The 19,712-nt window shown below is 40.8% G+C and overlaps 2 protein-coding genes across 4 annotated transcripts; both read right to left on the bottom strand.

Annotated features, from left to right (window-relative positions):
• Window positions 1-1,704: 1,704 nt before the first annotated feature.
• cd59a (CD59 molecule (CD59 blood group) a) lies at window positions 1,705-3,808 on the bottom strand. 2 transcript variants are annotated; one of them, XM_080843221.1, is made up of 5 exons: window positions 3,760-3,799; window positions 3,546-3,597; window positions 3,317-3,432; window positions 2,691-2,792; window positions 1,705-2,405 (listed from the first exon to the last, which is right to left on the bottom strand). In XM_080843221.1, exons 3-5 carry the CDS (start codon window positions 3,369-3,371, stop codon window positions 2,206-2,208), a joined length of 357 nt encoding a protein of 118 aa, XP_080699347.1. In that variant the 5' UTR covers window positions 3,372-3,432; window positions 3,546-3,597; window positions 3,760-3,799; the 3' UTR covers window positions 1,705-2,205. The 2 variants fall into 2 exon arrangements, with proteins under 2 accessions (XP_080699347.1, XP_080699346.1); XM_080843220.1 differs by lacking the exon at window positions 3,546-3,597 and having other exon boundaries at window positions 3,760-3,808.
• A 917-nt stretch (window positions 3,809-4,725) lies between these two features.
• fbxo3 (F-box protein 3) lies at window positions 4,726-15,109 on the bottom strand (the record flags this gene model as incomplete). 2 transcript variants are annotated; one of them, XM_080844066.1, is made up of 11 exons in its annotated part: window positions 4,726-6,304; window positions 7,340-7,530; window positions 7,966-8,081; window positions 8,359-8,481; window positions 9,437-9,521; window positions 10,357-10,402; window positions 11,473-11,677; window positions 12,668-12,782; window positions 13,060-13,223; window positions 13,698-13,787; window positions 15,001-15,109. In XM_080844066.1, the coding sequence occupies 11 exons, from the start codon at window positions 15,090-15,092 to the stop codon at window positions 6,170-6,172; spliced, it is 1,362 nt and encodes a 453-aa protein (XP_080700192.1). In that variant the 3' UTR covers window positions 4,726-6,169. The 2 variants fall into 2 exon arrangements, with proteins under 2 accessions (XP_080700192.1, XP_080700191.1); XM_080844065.1 differs by having other exon boundaries at window positions 4,726-6,301; window positions 15,001-15,092.
• Between the last annotated feature and the right edge of the window lie 4,603 nt (window positions 15,110-19,712).

Here is a 19,712-nt window from a genome sequence, read left to right as displayed (position 1 = left end):
CTTGCCTGTCTTAAAAACTTGAGAGCCCTGCAATATGGTGCAGTTTTGACCATGTCAGCCAGAGTTACCTGCAATTACATCACCTCATGTTTGCTTTTCATTTTTAACTAGGTGGCGCTATACATAAAATGAGTCGTTATGGGATGGGTTGACATGGCCCCTTAAGACAAACATACAAAAAACATGTGGCCTTCCTAAGCCCTACAGTTCTCGGGATATTCAAAGAAAACTGTCAGGCCACCTACAGGCCAGTTGGTGTACAGTCACATAAAATTTTTATTGTATGGCCCCCCATGGACGGAATTGCACGAAACTTGGCATGCATTCAGAGGGTCTCGAAATAATCCACCACTTTCAATTCGTGCACTTTCGACAATATATGCATAAGTTATAAGTGACTGGAGTTGTGAAGAGTGCATAGTTTGAGGGTCTACCACGCCCACACCCTTCAAACTTTGTAAAAGATTCTCATAACCTTTAGTTCCCCATTGCTGAAGAGTAACCTGACCACATTTGAAGGCACTACCATTAAATCTGTAGGAGGAGTTCAATCACATGCGAGGTGTGGAAACAAAGTGAAGTTTCCAACCACCAACAGGTGGAGCTATAGGTGATATCAGTCAGGCATATGTAGCCTACGCATTCGGGCCGGATCCAGCGTCCACCCTAGGATATTTTCTCTGGATCAAACAATGTACGCAAGAGTTATAAGAGACTTTGTGTTTTGTGGCAAGCACTGGCAAGTTGGCAAAGTTTGAGGGTCTGCCACGCCTACACCTTCCGACTAATGAGAAAATCTTCTGTAACTTTTAGTGTACAACCATATAAATCAATTTATCGCATGCCCCCCGTGAACGGATCGTTATAGCTTCAGTAGCAGCATCCCAGTACATTTATTCTACATTTCAATTATAAATGACTATACTTTTCTGTGAAAATTGAGACAAAGTTTGTTTTCGGCAGGTGGTCATCAGATTCTTTAATGAACTTGTTGACTGCCTTGAAGTCTAGTATAGTATTAAACACTATTCTCCATCCCATCTTAAATTGTTAAGAAGGAGCCTACTTGAAAACGGCCCTTTGACTCAGCTTCCCATAACTTCTACCCTCCTCCACTTTGAGTTGTGGACTCTTTGCTGTGCATTTCTGCTACCCAAACGTTGTCATCCACTATGCCTTATGCCTTAACCTCTTGTCCACTTCCAAATTATTAAGATATATTTTGACAGCACCCAGTCTCACCATGCCAGATATATTACAACAAATGAGGAAAGCCATGGGAAACCCAACAAGATTAGTTTTTTACTACACACTATGACACAGATCCAATGCTATGTCAAGGCAGAGATCAATAAGGCAGAGATCAATAAAGCAGTTCTGATGAGACAAGCAAGGTTAAAGGAGTTTCATCAAATTGTGGGTGGGATTTAGAAGGCGAGTTGGCTGTGTTTTCCACTCTGAACTTGACAACATGGCTGAACATGGGTTTAATGAGCCATATACATTCACGGGTAAAATATCCCTGGGTGTACCACTGGCCACACATATAACCTATCAGGAAACACGCAGCAACTCCTGTGTCTATCAGATGTGGCCATATGGACTATGTACATATATATATACATATATATCTATCTATCATCTGGATGACTGAAGGTACAGGAGACCTGAGGTAAATATTTTCTGTTGTTTTAATTGGGGAGAAATGCAATCTTTAGCAATCAAAGGTAGAGATGACGAATGGAAATGGTCTGGTAATGGCAGGTGGTTCATAAAACAACTCAAATGTCTTTACAAAATACAGCAAACAAACTCACAAGCAGATATAAACATAATTTTTTTGGCAAACTTGGCAAAAGTTTATCTTATCACCTAACAATAACTGCAGTAATACATACAGTATTTATATTCTACTGATGTGTGAGCTTTACTCATTTAGCTTAATTCTAAAGTGCCACTGCCTTATCAAAGCTATCTTCAACAAGTCACACAGACATACATGTTGTGTTTTCTGAAATATGAGCCCTTCCTTTGCCAAATAAAATGCCATTTTTAGATGTATGAATTAATGCATGTTCACATTCTCATGTGAACAAAGGCAAACCATTTAGTGCACTGATCAGACAGGAAAGACAGCAAGGTTGCGATTAGTCAGAATCTCTGTTGCCCCATGGTCCAACTCTTTGGGCGTTTGGCAGGGCTGGGTTACAAGATGCACCACCAGAAGAGGGCCAGGGATGCCACCAGCCCCAGCAGAGGCTTGCCAGCAGCAGTGATGGGGGCTGCGTTGCACAGGTCATTGCTGCAGCACCTGTATGTGAAGCTGGCCACTGAGGGGAACATCTGGGAGAGGCGGTTGTAATCACAGTCATCGTACTTGATGCACTGCCGGTATACTTGGCCACCTTTGAGTTGAGGGCAGACCAGAGTTGAGGTTAATCCCTACATTGGCTGATAATAACCTATTATCAGCTATGCTAAGACCTTGGTGAAGATTACTGAGCAGTATCTACCACTGTTGATATCATTCAATGTATAACAATATAAAATGTAGCTTTCTGACTTGAAAAATACCCAAACTAGAATGGATATGTTTGCAAAGCTTGATCAATATCACCACTTTTAAACAACAAGAGGCAATGGATGTAAATTAAAGTGACACCAATTGAGCTGGAGTTGTAGGGAAGTACCTCTCTCCTTCAGTGTCAGGCATGCATCCTCCCAGCCACAGCTCTTGACCTTGGTGCAGCTCCCAGTGTAATCTTTACATTTGTAACACTGGAGTGCAGAGCCTGGACAGAAGGGTTTGTGTTAAAGTAGTAGTGCATAGATGATGTTAATAGACCAGAAAAATTGAAGTGTTATTATTTCATTTATCGCAGTTTGAGACAGCATATGCATATAGAAAGGGAAACCTCCATCAGATTTATCAGTATACACACAGGGCTGCATCCAATCTAAACTTGTGCCCACAGCAATATCCACGACTAAATTGGCAGGGCCCTTGAACATTTAATAGGTACATTTGTTAGATGCAGTTTTCAATTGACATAAACATGGGGCCCAGGTACATTCAGAACAACAATATCAAATTGACTGTTCAACATTCATAGGATTTGAAGTCAATAATAATGTTTAATATGATAAGCTGTAGGTATTAAATGGTGAAATGGTGTTAACTATGACAAAAACTTGATTTACTTTGCTATCCAACTGGGCCGGTGCAACGGTGTTATTATAAAACAGAAGGATAATCCCTTCTTGCACCAGCTCCATTTCATCAACAGAGAAAAACAATCAAATGTGTTTTACATACCAAGTCCAAATATCGCAAGGAGGAAAACAAGGCAAATTCCAACAGTTGTTTTCATTGTGTACAGATAACAAATTTCCACAAATATTTTGGATACCACAAATATCTCCCTTTAGCTCCTGAAAAGACAGGACAAAAATGTATACGTTTTATAAATCAATCAGGCTGATCAGCATATCAGATAACCTTCAAATTATCAATATATATTTGATTAAATATTAAGGTTATTGACCTTGACAAACTGAAACACTGCCTCAAAGGAACTGCTCATTTCAAAGTGCTAACTGTAATAATGAAAGCTTGATCATGAGACGCATCAAATTGTTCCTGTCCAGCACTCAATGAAGTCAAGACAAATAAACATCACAGCTGTTAGTGCCTTAAATGCAGATGTTTCCTCTATAAGTTCTGCATTAACAGCGGAAAGCAGAATGCCTGCCTCTTACCTTCCTTGGTTACACTGAGCCTGAGACGCTGGTCACCCACTTCTATCTTCTGCCAATAGATTTTGAGTTTGTGCAGAATCCACCCAAGACCCCCGAGGCTCTTTACGTCCCTGCTGGCCAGAATTACAATTGGTCACGGGTGGCCATGCCAAATATAAGGTCATGGTCACTGGTGCCTCAATTGTTCCCTCTCCTGATCAAGGAAGGAAGTGTGTGTAGTATTTAATCAAGGCAGCGTGCTTCACTTACAACCAGACCCCTCTCTCTGGCTACAGACAACACACACTACACAACCACACACACTGTTGCCCTCAAAAACATGCTTCTTCCCATAAGAATAAACAGTAAACGAGGCAGTTTAATCCATCTCCACTAATATGACATCAATGAGCAGATCATACATGAAGAGACACGGTGTAGGTGGTTTTGGTAAGGGGCGGTGCGGGACCAGGCAACAGTGTGCCCGTGTGTGGAGACACAGGAGACAGGGATGAAGGCATGGCAGCTCTGGCCCCACGCTGCCCCGGGGTGGCTGAACAAAGGCTCCCTACCCGGCCCACAACAAAGGCCTCTTGAGGACACCCTGGCAGCATGAAGTAAGGAGAGCAAACAGGCCATAAAGGATTGTTGTAGGACTGGGCTTCTTCAAACAAAGCCCTATGTGTCTTCTGAAACACACAGCCATTTGGGATTGAAACAATCTCAACATCAAAAGTTGTCATTGTTGAAAGTGCTTTGAATTATTGTCATTCTTTGATGCATGCCATTGTTGAACCCAGACGAGGAAAGAGTTGATCCTTATAACAGGGGGTGAATTCTAGATATTCCTTATAAACTAGAAACCAGGGTTATTTTTAGGCTGAATGTTTTTTAAAGTCAGTTAGTGGTATTTCATGTGTTTGGAGCTGACCAATGAAAGCCTATGTGATGCTACACAGGGTACAGAGCAGTCACTCTACAGCCAAGTAAAGCATACTGTTTATTTGACCCCCAACATGAAAAACATGACACACATTTATAAAGAAAAAATATAATTGATACACTTGATGCAAAAAGATTTTCTTCAAACAAAAGTAGATAAATGAAAGCTCTATTGCACAGCTTATTTTCCAAACAAAGGAGAAACTAATTAAAACAATAATTAGCAATCACCCACAATAAAAATATGACAAGAAAAAAAAAAACTCATCTCTCTATACATATATATACTGTACACCAAAAAGGGTAGAACACTTATCCACTTGGCAAAACATGAAAAAAGAAATCTTGACCTTGGTACTTATTCAAATATGTTTGTTTTGTTTGAACCAGATCATTATAAAGTCCAGTTCTCTGTTTACACTAAAACACAAGTGTCCATACAAGGAGGAAGAGGGGCATCCATCTGCTGCACCTGACTGGGGCCTTTTCACATTCAGGTTCCATAGAAAACACTGGATGACAAAAAAAGCTAAAAACTGCAACAATAAATCAGGGTGAAGCCTGGGAATTCGACATTGCAAAAAAAATCCAATTGTCTGTGTGGGAGAGCAGAGTGGGTTAGAAAGGATAAAGGTCTTATTGTAGTATCTGAGTCCTGTGCTTTTTTCTTTTTTTTAAATGCATCACTTCTCTGTTCCTTACAAAATTGTACAAAAACAATCTTTACGCAACATAGAATGAATGTTGTTGATTGCCTCCTTTGAACCTTTAAACTATCAATGTTTAAAAGGCCAATACCACATTTTACAATGAATATTTGTACATTTGTACAACCCCATGCTTGTAATGTCATAATACTTAGTATCTTTGTAATAGTTACTTAATGTTTTGTCTCATGTTGGAGTCAAAATACTGGAGTGGCGATATCTGAATATCTGATCTAATTGGTTGTTGCATCACTGAATGAGCCCACTGGTTCATAGTACTAGTGGCAAGGCCTTGTTTTACTGGGAAACATGAATGAGTCCACTGGTTCATATTACTAGTGGCAAGAACTTGTTTACTGGAAACAAAGCAGCTGCACTGATGCAGGGAAGCTGGTTTGGTGTGAAGAGTAAAGTGGACTGAAGTAAAGTGGAGAAATCACCCTGCAGCCATCTCTGAGTCTGAGACATTTTTCTTTGTGACTTGTAGTGTAACTTACCAGGAGCATACCAATCTTATGACATCCTACTATTTGCTTCCAACAAATAAGGTAAAGCAACCCGCCTGTTCTTGTTCATCATCATACCATGAGAGGACTGGCTGCTTTAACTTGCTGCGGAAGATTGACGAGAGGGGCAAGCAGACCATCCTGTATCCCAAAGCCTGCTGTGCTAAAAACATTTAAATTATAATAAAAAAAGAAAAGAAAAGCGTAGGCATCAGTTGTTAAGCCCTGACAAGCGGTCAGCTGGCCTCTCTCAGAGTGCTGTGCCTTAGGGCAGTGTCAGACGTGGCGAGGACAGCGGCCTGCAGGGGGGGCCAGGTTCATGCCACGGAGATCCCCCTCATCATAGTCATCGGTGTCAGAAGAGTTCTCCTCATGAAAGGGGGCGATGGAGACATCGCTTACGGAGTTCTGCTGGCGGGGGAGAGAGATAGTGTGTGTGTGAGTGACAGTGAGTGAGTGAGAGAGAGAAAAAAGAGAGAGAAAAAAAAGAGAAAGAGAAAAAGAGAGAAAGAAAAAGAGAGACAGAAAGAAAGAAAGAGAAAAAGAGAGACAGAAAGAGAGAGAAAAAGAGAGACAGAGAGAAAGGAAAGGAGAGACAGAGAGAGAGACAGAGAGAAAGGAAAAGAGAGACAGAGAGACAGAGAGACAGAGAGAAAGGAAAGGAGAGAAAAAAAAGAGAGCGATACAGGATGTTGTGCACAGGTTTTGAATGACATAACATACTCTTGTCCTTTTTATTGAAATTAACTGTTATGGTGGTCTTTCCCTCTAAATTTTGCAGTTATCCATGGATTTCTTTACTGTGGTACTTAATGTAGACTTTATCATATCCTGACTAGATCATATAATTTCCAGTATGCGACACAATCTCATCACCTGTTCTACAACTATTGTAAATGTGTTGGGCTTCATATGTAAATGATACAATCATTGTAGACACTGGGAAATTCTTAATTTGTAAATATAATAAAAAATAAATGTTTCAATTATGGTCTATAAAATTGTCAAGGGCAAGTATGAACTTCAAGTTATAGAATCATAGTATATCAAAAGGTTGCTCTTGCTAAATCTGTGCAAGTGGACAGATTACAAGTAAGGGTCTTTAGGTTCTTCCCATTACTGGGTAATGCTCTGGCTGTCACTTACAAACGTATATGGGTATATGTAGAAATAATCATATGAAAAGCAATGATCACTACTTTGCTTATATACTGTTGAGGCATTGTTGGTTGTTAAAATGTTGAGAGGTTCATGAACAAAACTACATTTCGTTCTTAAAAGTACATTAACTCTATCCACATGAACAGCAACGGATCATTTCTGTATGTGTTAAATTAACAGGACAGTAAAAGATCTGCTTGCAGTAAAAGATGTGCATTGCTCCATTCAAACAACCCACGGGAGGTGCTACTGTGAAAACTGAGGCACAGGATTTGCAGCACTTACAGAACGGACGACTGACTCGCGGAAGGTGGGGCAGACCATGTGGAAGCGAGGGATGCGGACGTCAAACACCTCCTCCTCCTTTTTTAGCCGGTGGAAGGTGTAATGTCCCTCCATGTACTCGGACGTGGTGGAGAACGTGGTGCAGCTGGCGTACTCGTGCACCTTGCCAGGGGTCATCACAGGAAACTCCCCTGGTGGAAATAGTAGTAAAGATGAATACAATCAATTATGACGATTACATTGTGAGAACCTGACATTGCCGCAAAACGCATTTTAATCTTGGCTTCTGTGGTGCTAAATATACCTTTAAGTCAACCGGGTCATCCTTTCCCCCACAATTAGCATAATAGCTCTCAACAGTGGCATAAACAGTTCAGTGTTTAGCCTAAAATTAGCCTACCAGCCTAACAATTAGTTCCTCTTGGTGACACATTGAGACCATGCGTAGAGCTATACATGTTTTCCCAGCAAGTCTTTTCATAAATATTATAATTTGAGTGCGTTCCCACCGTTGATACATGTGGCCCTACATGACTAAAAAAACAAGTTTTCCCACTACTGTGAATGCTTGGGCTGGGCTGGACAGTAATCTTTTCATTCTGTCATCTAAGTGACAGATCTCTTACCGACCACACCCGGGCCTCGCACCTCCTCCACATTGCCATTGGCGTTAGTGATCTTCCAGTAGCGGCTGTCCAGCTGGCAGGCGTTCTCAGGCAGCGCATTTCTGGCCATCTCAATCCTGATGCAGGGATGGCACACCACAGTGGTACATGTATGCATACATACACACACACACACACTTCATAAAAGAACACACACAGAGACAGAGACAGAGAGAGAGACACACACACACACACACACACACACACACACACACCATAAAAGAACACAGACACACACAGAGACACAGACACACACAGAGACACAGAGACACAGAGACACAGACACACACACACACACACACACACACACACACACACACAATGCTGCCCTTCATTCTCCCAGGGCCAAAGTACCTGATTCGGTAAGTGAAGAAGAAGTGTGGAGGATGCACAGAACTGAGTTCGGGCAGGAAGGAGGTAGAGACGGAGACACTGATGTCACCTGTGGTGGCCACACATTGTTTGTCGTGGACATACCTGAGAAAACCACATGGAGAGAGGGAAGATGAGCCAGTCTTTTTCTAAAAATAAATAAACCAGTTGAACAGGGCTCACCACTTCTCCTTCATTTAATTGAGGGCTGAAACACCATTTTTCCTTCGTTTCATTGAGGGGCGAAACTTGCAAAATGTCTCTAGCGCTAATATTATAATAGAAACATTAAGAGAGCGAAGGCAGCTGGCTTTGGCTCACTAGCCATCTGTCTTCAAACCACACGTGCATGCCTACATAGCTTAACAGAATATACAAGAGTACACCAACAGATTGCTGTCATACCTACATAAAATGTATTGATAACCAAAGATCTGTTGTGCTTTGAAGACAGAGGATGCACATTTATGTTATGCTTATTTGAGCTAGGAGATGCTGACTGATGTCGAGGGACCATGGTAACGTAATGATGACAAGAGAGTGGTCCCAATTCATCGATATACAGTATGTGTGTTCTAATATATATTCACAATTCTAACACAATTTCCTGTACATTGCTTTAATTCCCATGTCTGATCTTGCGTTTCATGTTAGTGACCCTCTACTACTCCTGAGCAATCACACTTGTGGAAATGCATCTCGAGTTATAACTATAGGCTACCTAGATGATGATGGCCATTCTTGTCCGACACTATCTCTAGTGATAGTTGTATTTTACGTGAAAAAAGCTTAAGGTGGTCGGTGCTACTAATTCGAGTAACATTAACGCACTCTGACAGACCCGCTATGGCATGTCAACTTTATATGTTAGTTTTAGTAGCCAACGTTAGCAAAAAAACATATTTAATGAACAGTGAAAATGAAACAAATATTTTACCTATCCCGATTTGTAGACAGAAATCCGCTCCTTCTTATTTAAGGCCTTACTATGTGTTGGACCATTTTGTGCCACAAGACTATACCACTAGGTGTGCGATGTGTTTGTGCTTGTGATGCATACCTGAAGATCTGGTCCCTGATGATAGGGTACTCCCCCGACACCACATTATGGACATATGATGTGAACCACTCCGTAAAGCTTGACCCTGTGATGGGTGACATTGGGTTACATTCAGTAACTCAGAAAAATGCAAACCATTTGGTCACAGACATGATGACAGTGGTGACTAAAGCCTTAAGTATACTCATTATTAAGTCTTAAGTATACTCATTATTAAGTATACTCATGTGGATACAGCTACATTTAGGTCTGTGCACTGTGCCTCACCAGGATGATCCACACCGACTATCCACGCAGCAAAAGTTTGTGTTCCTTGACTGCTCTTGTGCATGCAAATTTTAAAGCATTGGCGCAGGGTCAAGTAAAAACTAAATCCATTAATGCCATTTATTAATTTAGCATATGCTTTATCTAAAACAACTTACAGTACAGATGCACATTTTCATTAGTGTGTTTGCTCCCTGGGAATACAACTATTGGAGACCCACTGACAAAATGACAGTCCCCTTTATTTCATGATTTAGCTAATCTAGATGATTAGATTACCAGCAAAGGTATTGTAAGATAGGAAGCCATCACTATTTAGATAGAGGAGTTAAGAAGGGGCAGATAAACTATAGATCCATAAATAATGGTCTAGTCTAGTCTTCGGTGTAGTCACATGACGTAGAGATATTATTTCAAACACTGTGATTGAGCTAGTGCGCTTGAGAGATGTATCTGCAACAGCAAAACTAGTATACTTTGGAGACACAAATGTGCACGTAATACGCATCCATGGTACGTGAACGCAGACCTTTGGGAGTATACTTAAGCCCTTAGGCTCCAGTTTAAACTGCACAACTTGCCTGTGATTGTGAACAACACATCTGTTTTCTCTTTGAGTAAACTGGAAGGAGGGAACAGAAACAAGTGTTTACCTGTAATGAACATGTCAATTGCTGAGGGATCTTGTGCCATTTGATCCTACAAAAGAGCAGCAAGTCTGAATGAGTCAAGAGGTGAAGGAAAACTAGTACAGTGGTTGAGACCTCCCCCTAGTGGTTCAAAAAAGGGGGGAAAGGAAGGACCTTACAGTGGAATGCCTGCAAATTCCCTCCGACACAAGCAAACCATAATTCAAACTATACTGAACTACCAACAGCACACATATACTCCATTCAACAAACAATATCACTGTAAATAACATTACCAAACATCTGACAAAACTCCAGTTGGGGTGGACTGTCTGGGATCACATCTTCAACATAAGTAATAATTAGTGCTGTCAGTTTAACGCGTTATATCGCCGTTAACGCAAACCCATTTTAACGCCGTAAAAAAATGATCGCGAGATCAACGCTTTTTTTAAACATTTTTTTTTTTTTTTAGATAAACGTGTTAAACTGTATAGTAAGCCAACGTTACGGTTTGAGTGAATGGTGAGCGTGATACGGCGAAATGGATGATAAAAAACTGAATTTTACTTCACGGTTGCTTCACATGTCAACAGGCATCTGGCTGAAAGCAAAGAAGTAGTAGGCTTACCTTTTATTGGTAACCTAACTGTTACGGTTCATTGTTTCTGAAATAAGAGGCCTGACTGCTATGTTCCCAGCAAACTTGAAAAAAAAGAAAATATTAACCCATGGTTTAACTGCACTATAAGCTGAGTCCTTGTTTACCTGAAAAGTGCACTTTATAATTTGATTTTGTACCGCCCTGTTTGGCAATGTTGTTTTTCAATAAAATAAAACATTTGCATAAAGCAAGCAAATCCACTTTTCCATGTTGATAAGAGCTTTGTTATTAAATAAAAAATGATAATAAAAATAAAAATTAAGAATAGATAAAAAATTGCGATTAATCGCGATTCATTTTGAGCTAACTACGACATAAATGTGATTAATCGCGATTAAATATTGTATTCGTTTGACAGCACTAGTAATAATGGCACCCCTACTACTCAAGCCTCGATCATAGCTATTCAGGAAAAGACTTGGAACAAGGATGGTTGCTGATGCAACACTGAGGACAAAGAGGTAAGGGGCTCTTACAGGACAGTGGTAGAAGATCTCGCTGCGGGCGCGTCCTTCAGTGCTCTCCAGGGCCAGGTACTGGCTGAGGCCTGTGTGGAAGCAGAATGTGAGGGGCAGGCACTGCTTCATGCCCTTCCGCTGCTGAAAGCCCCCTGCTGCCGTCTCAATGTCCAAGAGGTCCTCAGAGCGATAGTGGTTGGACAAGGCCATGCTGCCCATCAATCTGATAGATATACACAGAAAAGTAGGGGAGACACACAATTGCACATGTTAATTACTTTAACTGTATGGTAACTGAATAGAAATATGTTACTAGAAATACAAGATTTTATAAAAAGATATGGACATAATCTGAATGCGATATGAGGTATAACTTAGCAAAATGACTGTACGTAAGAGCATAACCTGCGCTACAGGTCAATGGAAAGTGGCTCTTGTGTGGACAAACATGAACAAAGAAAGGGACCTGTCGTCACGCATCAATGTTTTTCACAGGCAGCCTCAGCTCTTTTTGCTGAACTACACTTAGACACATTAATGTCTAATTAATTCTACTGTGACAATAGAAACTACACTGATATTCTAAAATGCTTTGAGACTATCGGTCTGACCCAATTATCATGTAGCACTTGCATTTAGACTGCACATTCCAAAGCACAGCTAAATATAGTTGTATGGGAGTTGTATACGAATTGCTGAGAAATATCTTAAATATGGCACTATTGGAGTTCAAATGAAAAACCTTCCATTTCAAGTGCAGAATCAGTAGTGTAGCTATTGGTCTTGACAACTGGTATTACTAATGACCCAATGATCTGTTACTGATCCACAAAGTTGACCATGTCCACCACTGGCCAAAGTGACAAATCAAATATTTAGTCTTCCCACTATTTCCTACAGACCAATAAGATAAGATTGCTATGCATCTAAATGATGCTTCCAGAATATGCAGCTGGTTGTCACCAGATGAAATACAAAAAAAAAAATGCTCCAACACATAATGCTTATGGATATAATAGGAGGCCAGATAAAAACTGTGATTACAGAATTCTATGTATGCAATGCATGTTTACATGTTGATAACATGCCAAAACTGAGGCCTTTAATGACTTGCCTTAATTACCAGTTGATTAACTACGTAACCATATACATTATCTCTCACACAACTCCTCTGCTGAATGAGACATCAGCGCGTCAGAAAGTCTGTTCCTACCCGGGCACCACTAGCTTCTGCCCATTGTGTATGCGGTAAGAACAGCGGTAGTCACTGGGTAGCTTGCAGCCAATCTGGGCCTCAATGGCATCAAGTTCCTCCTCCTTAGCGCCCTCTGTTCAGATCAAAAAGAATGTAAATCAGCTTTTACAAGGATTTTGGCTAAACAATTCACTGTTGTCATTTTAACCCCAACAAGACTTTAGCTGTAATATCCTCTAACCATGTAAAGTAATTTATCCAATTAACACAATTGTGTTTCTGCACTGATTCATTTGCTGCAGTTACTTGAAGTAATGTATTGTGAAACATTTTAAATAATATAGCACTATCTTGTAATAGTTCATGCAGTTTACGAGCTGATGTTGTCCAAATTGATTGTTCCACTCTACCTTTGAGGGATTCGATCATTCTCGGGCATCTCTGTGTCAGGTATGATTTCAGATCATCCCAGGCCTTCTTCAGGTTGCTGTAGTGTTCTATATAACGACCCAAATCGGCAAAGTACCATCGGAAAAGATCCTTCCATGTCTGCCCCTTTTGTGTTTTTTCCGATCTGCTCAGTTAAAAACAATAAGAAAAACGTATAAGAATATATTTATATTTATAATAATATTATAACTTATATGATTTCATTTGGTCAAAAAGATCAATATCTATATAGAGGCAATGTCTGGTTAACGAGAAGAGAACCATTATACAAATGTGGCAACAAATTGAAGATTATGAGTTTTGTGTGTGCAGGAGTGTTTGCAAAACAAGTTGTAAAAAATACAAATAGGCATCTGCTGTTACCAAGACCACAACCACAACTTGACTGATATTGATTTTTGAATATACTTAGCTGGACGATGACAATAAGAGAAGGTAATTATTTCCAACACTTGTTTTTTGATCCGATATACACAAATAAAAACCTATTTCATCACTATTGTGTTTAAGGTTAAGGAGTTGTGGCGGCAAACCATCACTGAAGGAGAGCCCAGGTCCATGAACTATTAGAAAAAGGTACAAAATATGGATAACTTACTCAGTTACAAGCCAGTGTTTGAAACAGTGTCTCTTCCATAATGGATTGTGGCCCGACAGCTCATTGAGTCGACGACTCACAAAGCTACAGCTTTGGAAGACAAATGGAGCAATGTTAAAAGTAAATGAATAACCAGATATTTTTGTAATGTTATGTTTATGAGATTGGCCTCTGTTTATTCATTGCGCCTGGGCTGCCTAACGGGTCTTAATCTCTGAAGGCATGCCTCCTGATTAATTAATGTGGTACATTAGCTTGAACTTAAAGCTGCTGCATGTAGTTTTTTTTCTGTCAGGTAAGGTTTGAAATTATGACATTCACAAGGCATGATTAAGAGATCATGCAGCAAGCAGAAGTCACATACACCCATGTACAAAATTAGCTAAAAGTAAAAAGCGGAAGTCTGTAGCGTATGCTTGCGAGGAAATACTGCAACACTTGTCACTTACCTACGGCTGACATTGACACGGTGAAGAATGCTGATATGATAGAGAAATTGCGCAAATATTGCTTCAAATATAGCCAGACTGTACAGTGTTATTTCGAGGGTGGTGATCGTGTTAGGTTATTGTTTCAGTTTTTTATGCCAAAATAACACAACAAACCTTTCTAAATATTATAGCTAATGCCAATATAAGCTATTCTGTTAGAGTATTATATATAAACCGGCCAATTCCTGTGACGTTTTCAATACGAACATAAAAACAAAAACCGCCTTGCGAGATCATAACAGCTATGGAACAGAGACAGATGTGCATTCGATTTTATATAAGCTTTTAAAAAGGTGGAATCCATGAAAACAACTTAAGTTGTAAGTTATCCAACACCCCGATGCTACAAACATGACAAACATTTGATGAACGGTCTACCAGAAATGTGCGTGAAAGTGGGGTGATAATCACAACTAGATTGAAAACAACCTTACACCAAGGAACGTTAACGTTACAGAGCAGCCCTTTCAATTTCTCTGTCATGTCAAACTTACACCACATTTCAGGGAACACAAAACTCAGCTCGGATATCTAGGTTTTGCTATAATGACCCTTGAGGGGGAGAGTCTGATAACAAAATGTGAGATTCAAGGATTCGGATGTGCGAAGACAGGAATAGTAGGAGCTAGCTAAACAACAACCGGAGATAATACATTACCTAGCTAACTAGCCAGTTAGCTCTGAGCTAAGTAAGGAACAACAACACACCAAAACTTTTAAAGGTATTCTAGCATATCGACAACTTTTTCTTATTAATTTGCACTGAAGAGCACAGGGATCCCTTGATGTCAACTGCGCTGACATGCACTCACCTGATCAAGTCCCTGAAATCAAGAAAAGATAAAATTAACAATAAGGGATCCGAAGGTAAATTGTCCAAACTCAGTGCCATGGACGTCGCCATCTTGGAACCTGATGCATTAATGGGCGGAACTAAGCTTTGTGAAACGCTTGAAGTGTACACCGGCGAGGGTTGGAAAAGGGTTTTGCGGCTGCTTGTGGTCTTAAGGAACGAAACCACGAGAGAATTAACACAAAGATAGCAACGATAAGGGGAGATATTAGTGTAGCGCCGTGCGTTTTGCTACCAGATACAACGCCCTGGTTTAATGATATGCAGGCTAACGATAACATAAAGTCCCGGCTACTTTTTTGAGGTTGAGCTGAGTGCCCGTGTAGCATGAGCAGCCTGAAGGGTTGTTAGTAGACTATGGGAAGGGAAATTGGTTGGCATGTGAACTGTCGCTCACAAATCTGAGTGAAAACAACATTGAAAGTCGTTTTGAATATCCATAACAAAGACTAAAAAATGTCAATTGACTGACCACCCACGCGGGTCTGGTGTTGTTAGAATGATTAAAGGTTAAACTGCATTAAGGCCTGCGACTTTTTTGGATCTGTTCGGACTTATCTTTACAAGCAGAAACTGTAGGCCCAGCAGTCCAACCTTTCGATGTGAACACGTGACTCGACTTGTTCCTTATCTCATGAGATAAATGGATGAGGTTGCAAGTTCTTGTGTTATCATCCTTCGCACATTTAAAAAAAAACACTGATGGGAGGGATATGAAATTAGGGCAAATTACACATGATGACATAACCGAAAACAGGCTACAGTTGTTTATAATCCTTTTCGTTGGCATTCCTCTCAGTTTTGAAGGTGCTACTGTATGCTGCTTAAAGAGATAGCCTATGCCTACTGCACAATCCAATGTTTTATTCAGCATTATGCTAAACGAAATTACTGAACTGTGGTGAAACACATCAATGCTGGTGTAAATATTAACAAGAAAACAAATTAGAACAGATCCTGAACATGATTGATGCTGACCTAGAATGGATCGTGTGGGACTTCTCTACATCATGAAATGGGCGGCCCACCGCCCCTCCCATGAGTGTGAGTTTCATTTTCATTTGTTGATCGAGGCTCATCATTCACAGGAGTTTACCGCTCTTTGGTCCCTTGCAAAATTTTAAGCATGTTTCTAGTTTTTAAGCATGTGTGGAGTTAGGCTCATGCTGGGGGTGAAGTAAGCCTGTACTTTAAACATTTGTGACGTATGAGATGTTGTGTTTTATTTCTCAGAATCAGAATTGTGTTTATTGCCAAGTAGGTTTACACTGGTGAGTTGGTGCATACAGTAAGCATAAAATATACAAACGCAATAAGTACTACAGATAAGAACAGAAAAACACAATATATACAATACAATATATAAACAAAATATATAAGGAAGTAAAGTGAAAAGTGAAAGTGGAGTGCAAAAAGCAAAGCAGGAGTGCAATGTGGATGTGCAATGTGCAGTGTGATGAGTGTTAGAGTAGCGAAGACTTGAGGTGGGGGGGGGCAGGAGAGGAGTCCAAGTCAGGTGAGGGTTCCGGGCCTTGTTGATAAGGCCAACTGCAGCTGGGAAAAAGCTGGTTTTGTGGCGTGAGGTTTTGGTCCTGATGGACCGCATCCTCCTGCCGGAAGTAAGAACCTGTTTTCAGAGCATTTAGCTCCAGGTTGTTCTGCCCACTAGCCTGACGATGTCATACTCATAATTCTAGTCAGAATATGAGTCTGATGCTGCTCCATTGAGCTGTGATTATGGGGCGTGTTTCAACGAACCAGGAAAAAAATGCCTCTTCGCTCAATTGGATACCTAGAACCAATCAGAGCAACGTAGTATGACCATCTGGTACATTAAACTTTTGCCGGATCCCGTAGGAAGGACTGCAAAAACATCTTTTCGATCGACAAATGCCTTAATCGCGTTTCTCTGTTCCTCTTTCAAAATGAATGCGCTCTCAATATCTGGCTATGCATGCTTACGTTATAATTATTAGCAGCGAGGCTAGCTAGCTACTATGTGTTTCAATGGATTTTTGGTCTAAGTGTTAGCAATAACCTAACAATAATGGTCTCTAGAGCTTCAGTTAAGACCTACAATACTCTCCAACATTCGTGTTGCACATACACAACTAACCGAGTCATAGTAGACATAAAAAAAGTCGTGTAGATAGCTTAAATCACATAAAATATGTCCCACTAACAATTCAATTTTTTTTTTTTCAATTCAATTTTATTTGTATAGCGCCATAACAATACAATTGCCTCTAGGCGCTTAACAGAGCCCAGAGCCTAGACCCCCTTAGTGCATGCACAATGGCAACAGGGGCAAGAAAAAACTCCCTGTTAGGCAGGAAGAAACCTGAAGCAGAACCACGGCACATAAGGGGGGACCCTTCTGCTTGAGGTTGGCCGGGTGGAGATAGGAAGGCGGGAAGGGGGGAAGGGGGAGGGTTGTGTGGCAGAAGGGGAAAGGAAGCAACAGGGGTTGTACACAGCCAGCAATTGGTTGCGGGACATAGTATGTATAAAGACATCCGGTGGTAAATACATGATACAGGCAAGACCAGTTTACTGCACTAATAGGGTTACTGTTACAGGGGTAGGGGACGTAGGGACAGAGAAACATTTCAGTGGTGGCAATAATGTATGTTGTATATAAATGCTAGCATAGGGTATGGGGTAGAGTAAGTGTACGGCAATGCAGTGGCGGTGCAATTGGCCGAGGGTTTCTCCAGGTAGACCAGGTGTAGAGAGTACAGCAGCGTCCCATGGGGAGATTGATTAGTAGGGAAAGAAAAGGGAGAAAGTGAGTGGGTAGAGTTCAGCTGTCCATGTGCGTAGATGAGGAGTGGTGGGTGATCTGCCCACACCAGGTCACCAGATGGTCAATCTCCCACCTGTAAGCTGACTCGTCCCCACCAGAGATGAGCCCGATGAGGGTGGTCTCATCCGCGAACTTGAGGAGTTTGACGGACTGGTGACTGGAGGTGCAGCTGTTAGCATACAGGGAGAAGAGTAGAGGGGAGAGAACGCAGTCCTGAGGGGAACCGGTGCTTATGGTTCAAAATTCAAAAAAATTCAAAAAAATGAGACAAAATTCCCCAGCCTCACGTGTCTCCTGTCAGACAGGAAGTCTGTGATCCACCTGCAGGTGGAGTCAGGCACACTCAGCTGGGAAAGCTTGTCCTGTAGCAGGGCCGGAATGATGGTATTGAAGGCAGAGCTGAAGTCCACAAACAGGATCCTGGCGTAGGTTCCTGGGGAGTCCAGGTGCTGGAGGGTGAAGTGAAGGGCAAGCTAACTGCATCATCTACAAACCTGTTGGCTCTGTAGGCAAACTGCAGGGGTTTGTCATCGGAAGTAGGATTCTCTAGTATCTCTGTTAAGTTACTCTTAAAAAGGTCTACACATGAATGTCAATTTGTCTTTTTTGACAACATAAAATACCTAGGCTATTATATAATCTACTGCACTGTAGGTCTAGGTGTCACGATTTCTCACAACCACTAGATGGCGAAAGATCCATAGACTAAAGAGAACGTCTTACTAATCGAACCAAGTATCAGTTGTTTATTTTAAACAGACTTAATTCCCGATTCCATATTATTTCACCTATTTATGAGTATGGGTTTTGGAGACACCTCAATCTCATTTTCAATTATAACTGTTTCGTGGCTTCACTTTTTGAATAGACATTAGTTGAATCGTGCATTGTTCTAAGTCTGTAATTTGACCTTTACTGCTGCTTGTGCACTTGTATAAATAAGGTAGGTCAGTCGTATTAAACTTAAACAGAAGCTTATTATGTAACTTGGGATAGAGAGGCTCCTAGAAACCCTGTCCAGATCGGGCTGTCACTGTTATTTTAATAATAACATCATGCCAATTAACCCCAATTAATCATTATTCATGCTAACTGTTAAATGCGGACGTTGATGGATTTTCCTAAATCCTAAATTGCACTGTTAATGTACCTAGGTCGACTTTTTCCATTCGCTACATTGCCAAGAAAATAATGTCAACTATAAAAGTAAAGCTGTCAGTGTACCATCATTTGACATCCTGTTTGCTAGATACATAGATAAAGAGAGGGTGCTTCAAAAGTTCTTTGCTATTTTGCCAACCTGTTAATGAAGACAGGCTTAATGACTTCTTTCCATACATTTGTGCATTTACATCTGTGTTATCTAAGCATTTTTCCCTACAGTTTCCCAACCTTCAGTGGGATACGCTTTCGAGTATGGTCACAGCTAGGTCTGATGCATGGAAATGGCTGATGTATGACTCAGTTATGGCAGGTTTCAATGTAACTAAAGCAGACTGAAGATACTCCCATGCTGCTCATGAAAAGACAAGGGCTAAAGAGAAACTTTATGTGTCTTTTGATACTGTTTGTTATCCATATTTGTGTGGCTGACAGTCATGACGCTACAGCTAATACCTTGAAGGCAAGAGAGGACGCTTGCAAGAGCATGATGTGCATATGGTCCGGATCAGTGAGCGCACACAGAATGAGACGCAAGCTGAGGTTATCTCACAGTTTACACTGGATCTTCTCAAACAAAGCACACTCAGAAACATCTACACACACACATCTTATCTGTAGTATGGTTATATTCACTATGCTTTGATCTGCTGTTATCTGTGTATGTGATGGGGTTTCTAGTACATAAGAGTACATTAATAACA

This window comes from Sprattus sprattus (genome assembly GCF_963457725.1).
Source record: "Sprattus sprattus genome assembly, chromosome: 8".
NCBI classification, from domain to species: Eukaryota; Metazoa; Chordata; class Actinopteri; order Clupeiformes; family Clupeidae; genus Sprattus; species Sprattus sprattus.
Note: the sequence above shows the minus strand (reverse complement) of the source record. Positions and strands in the feature narration are given on the sequence as shown.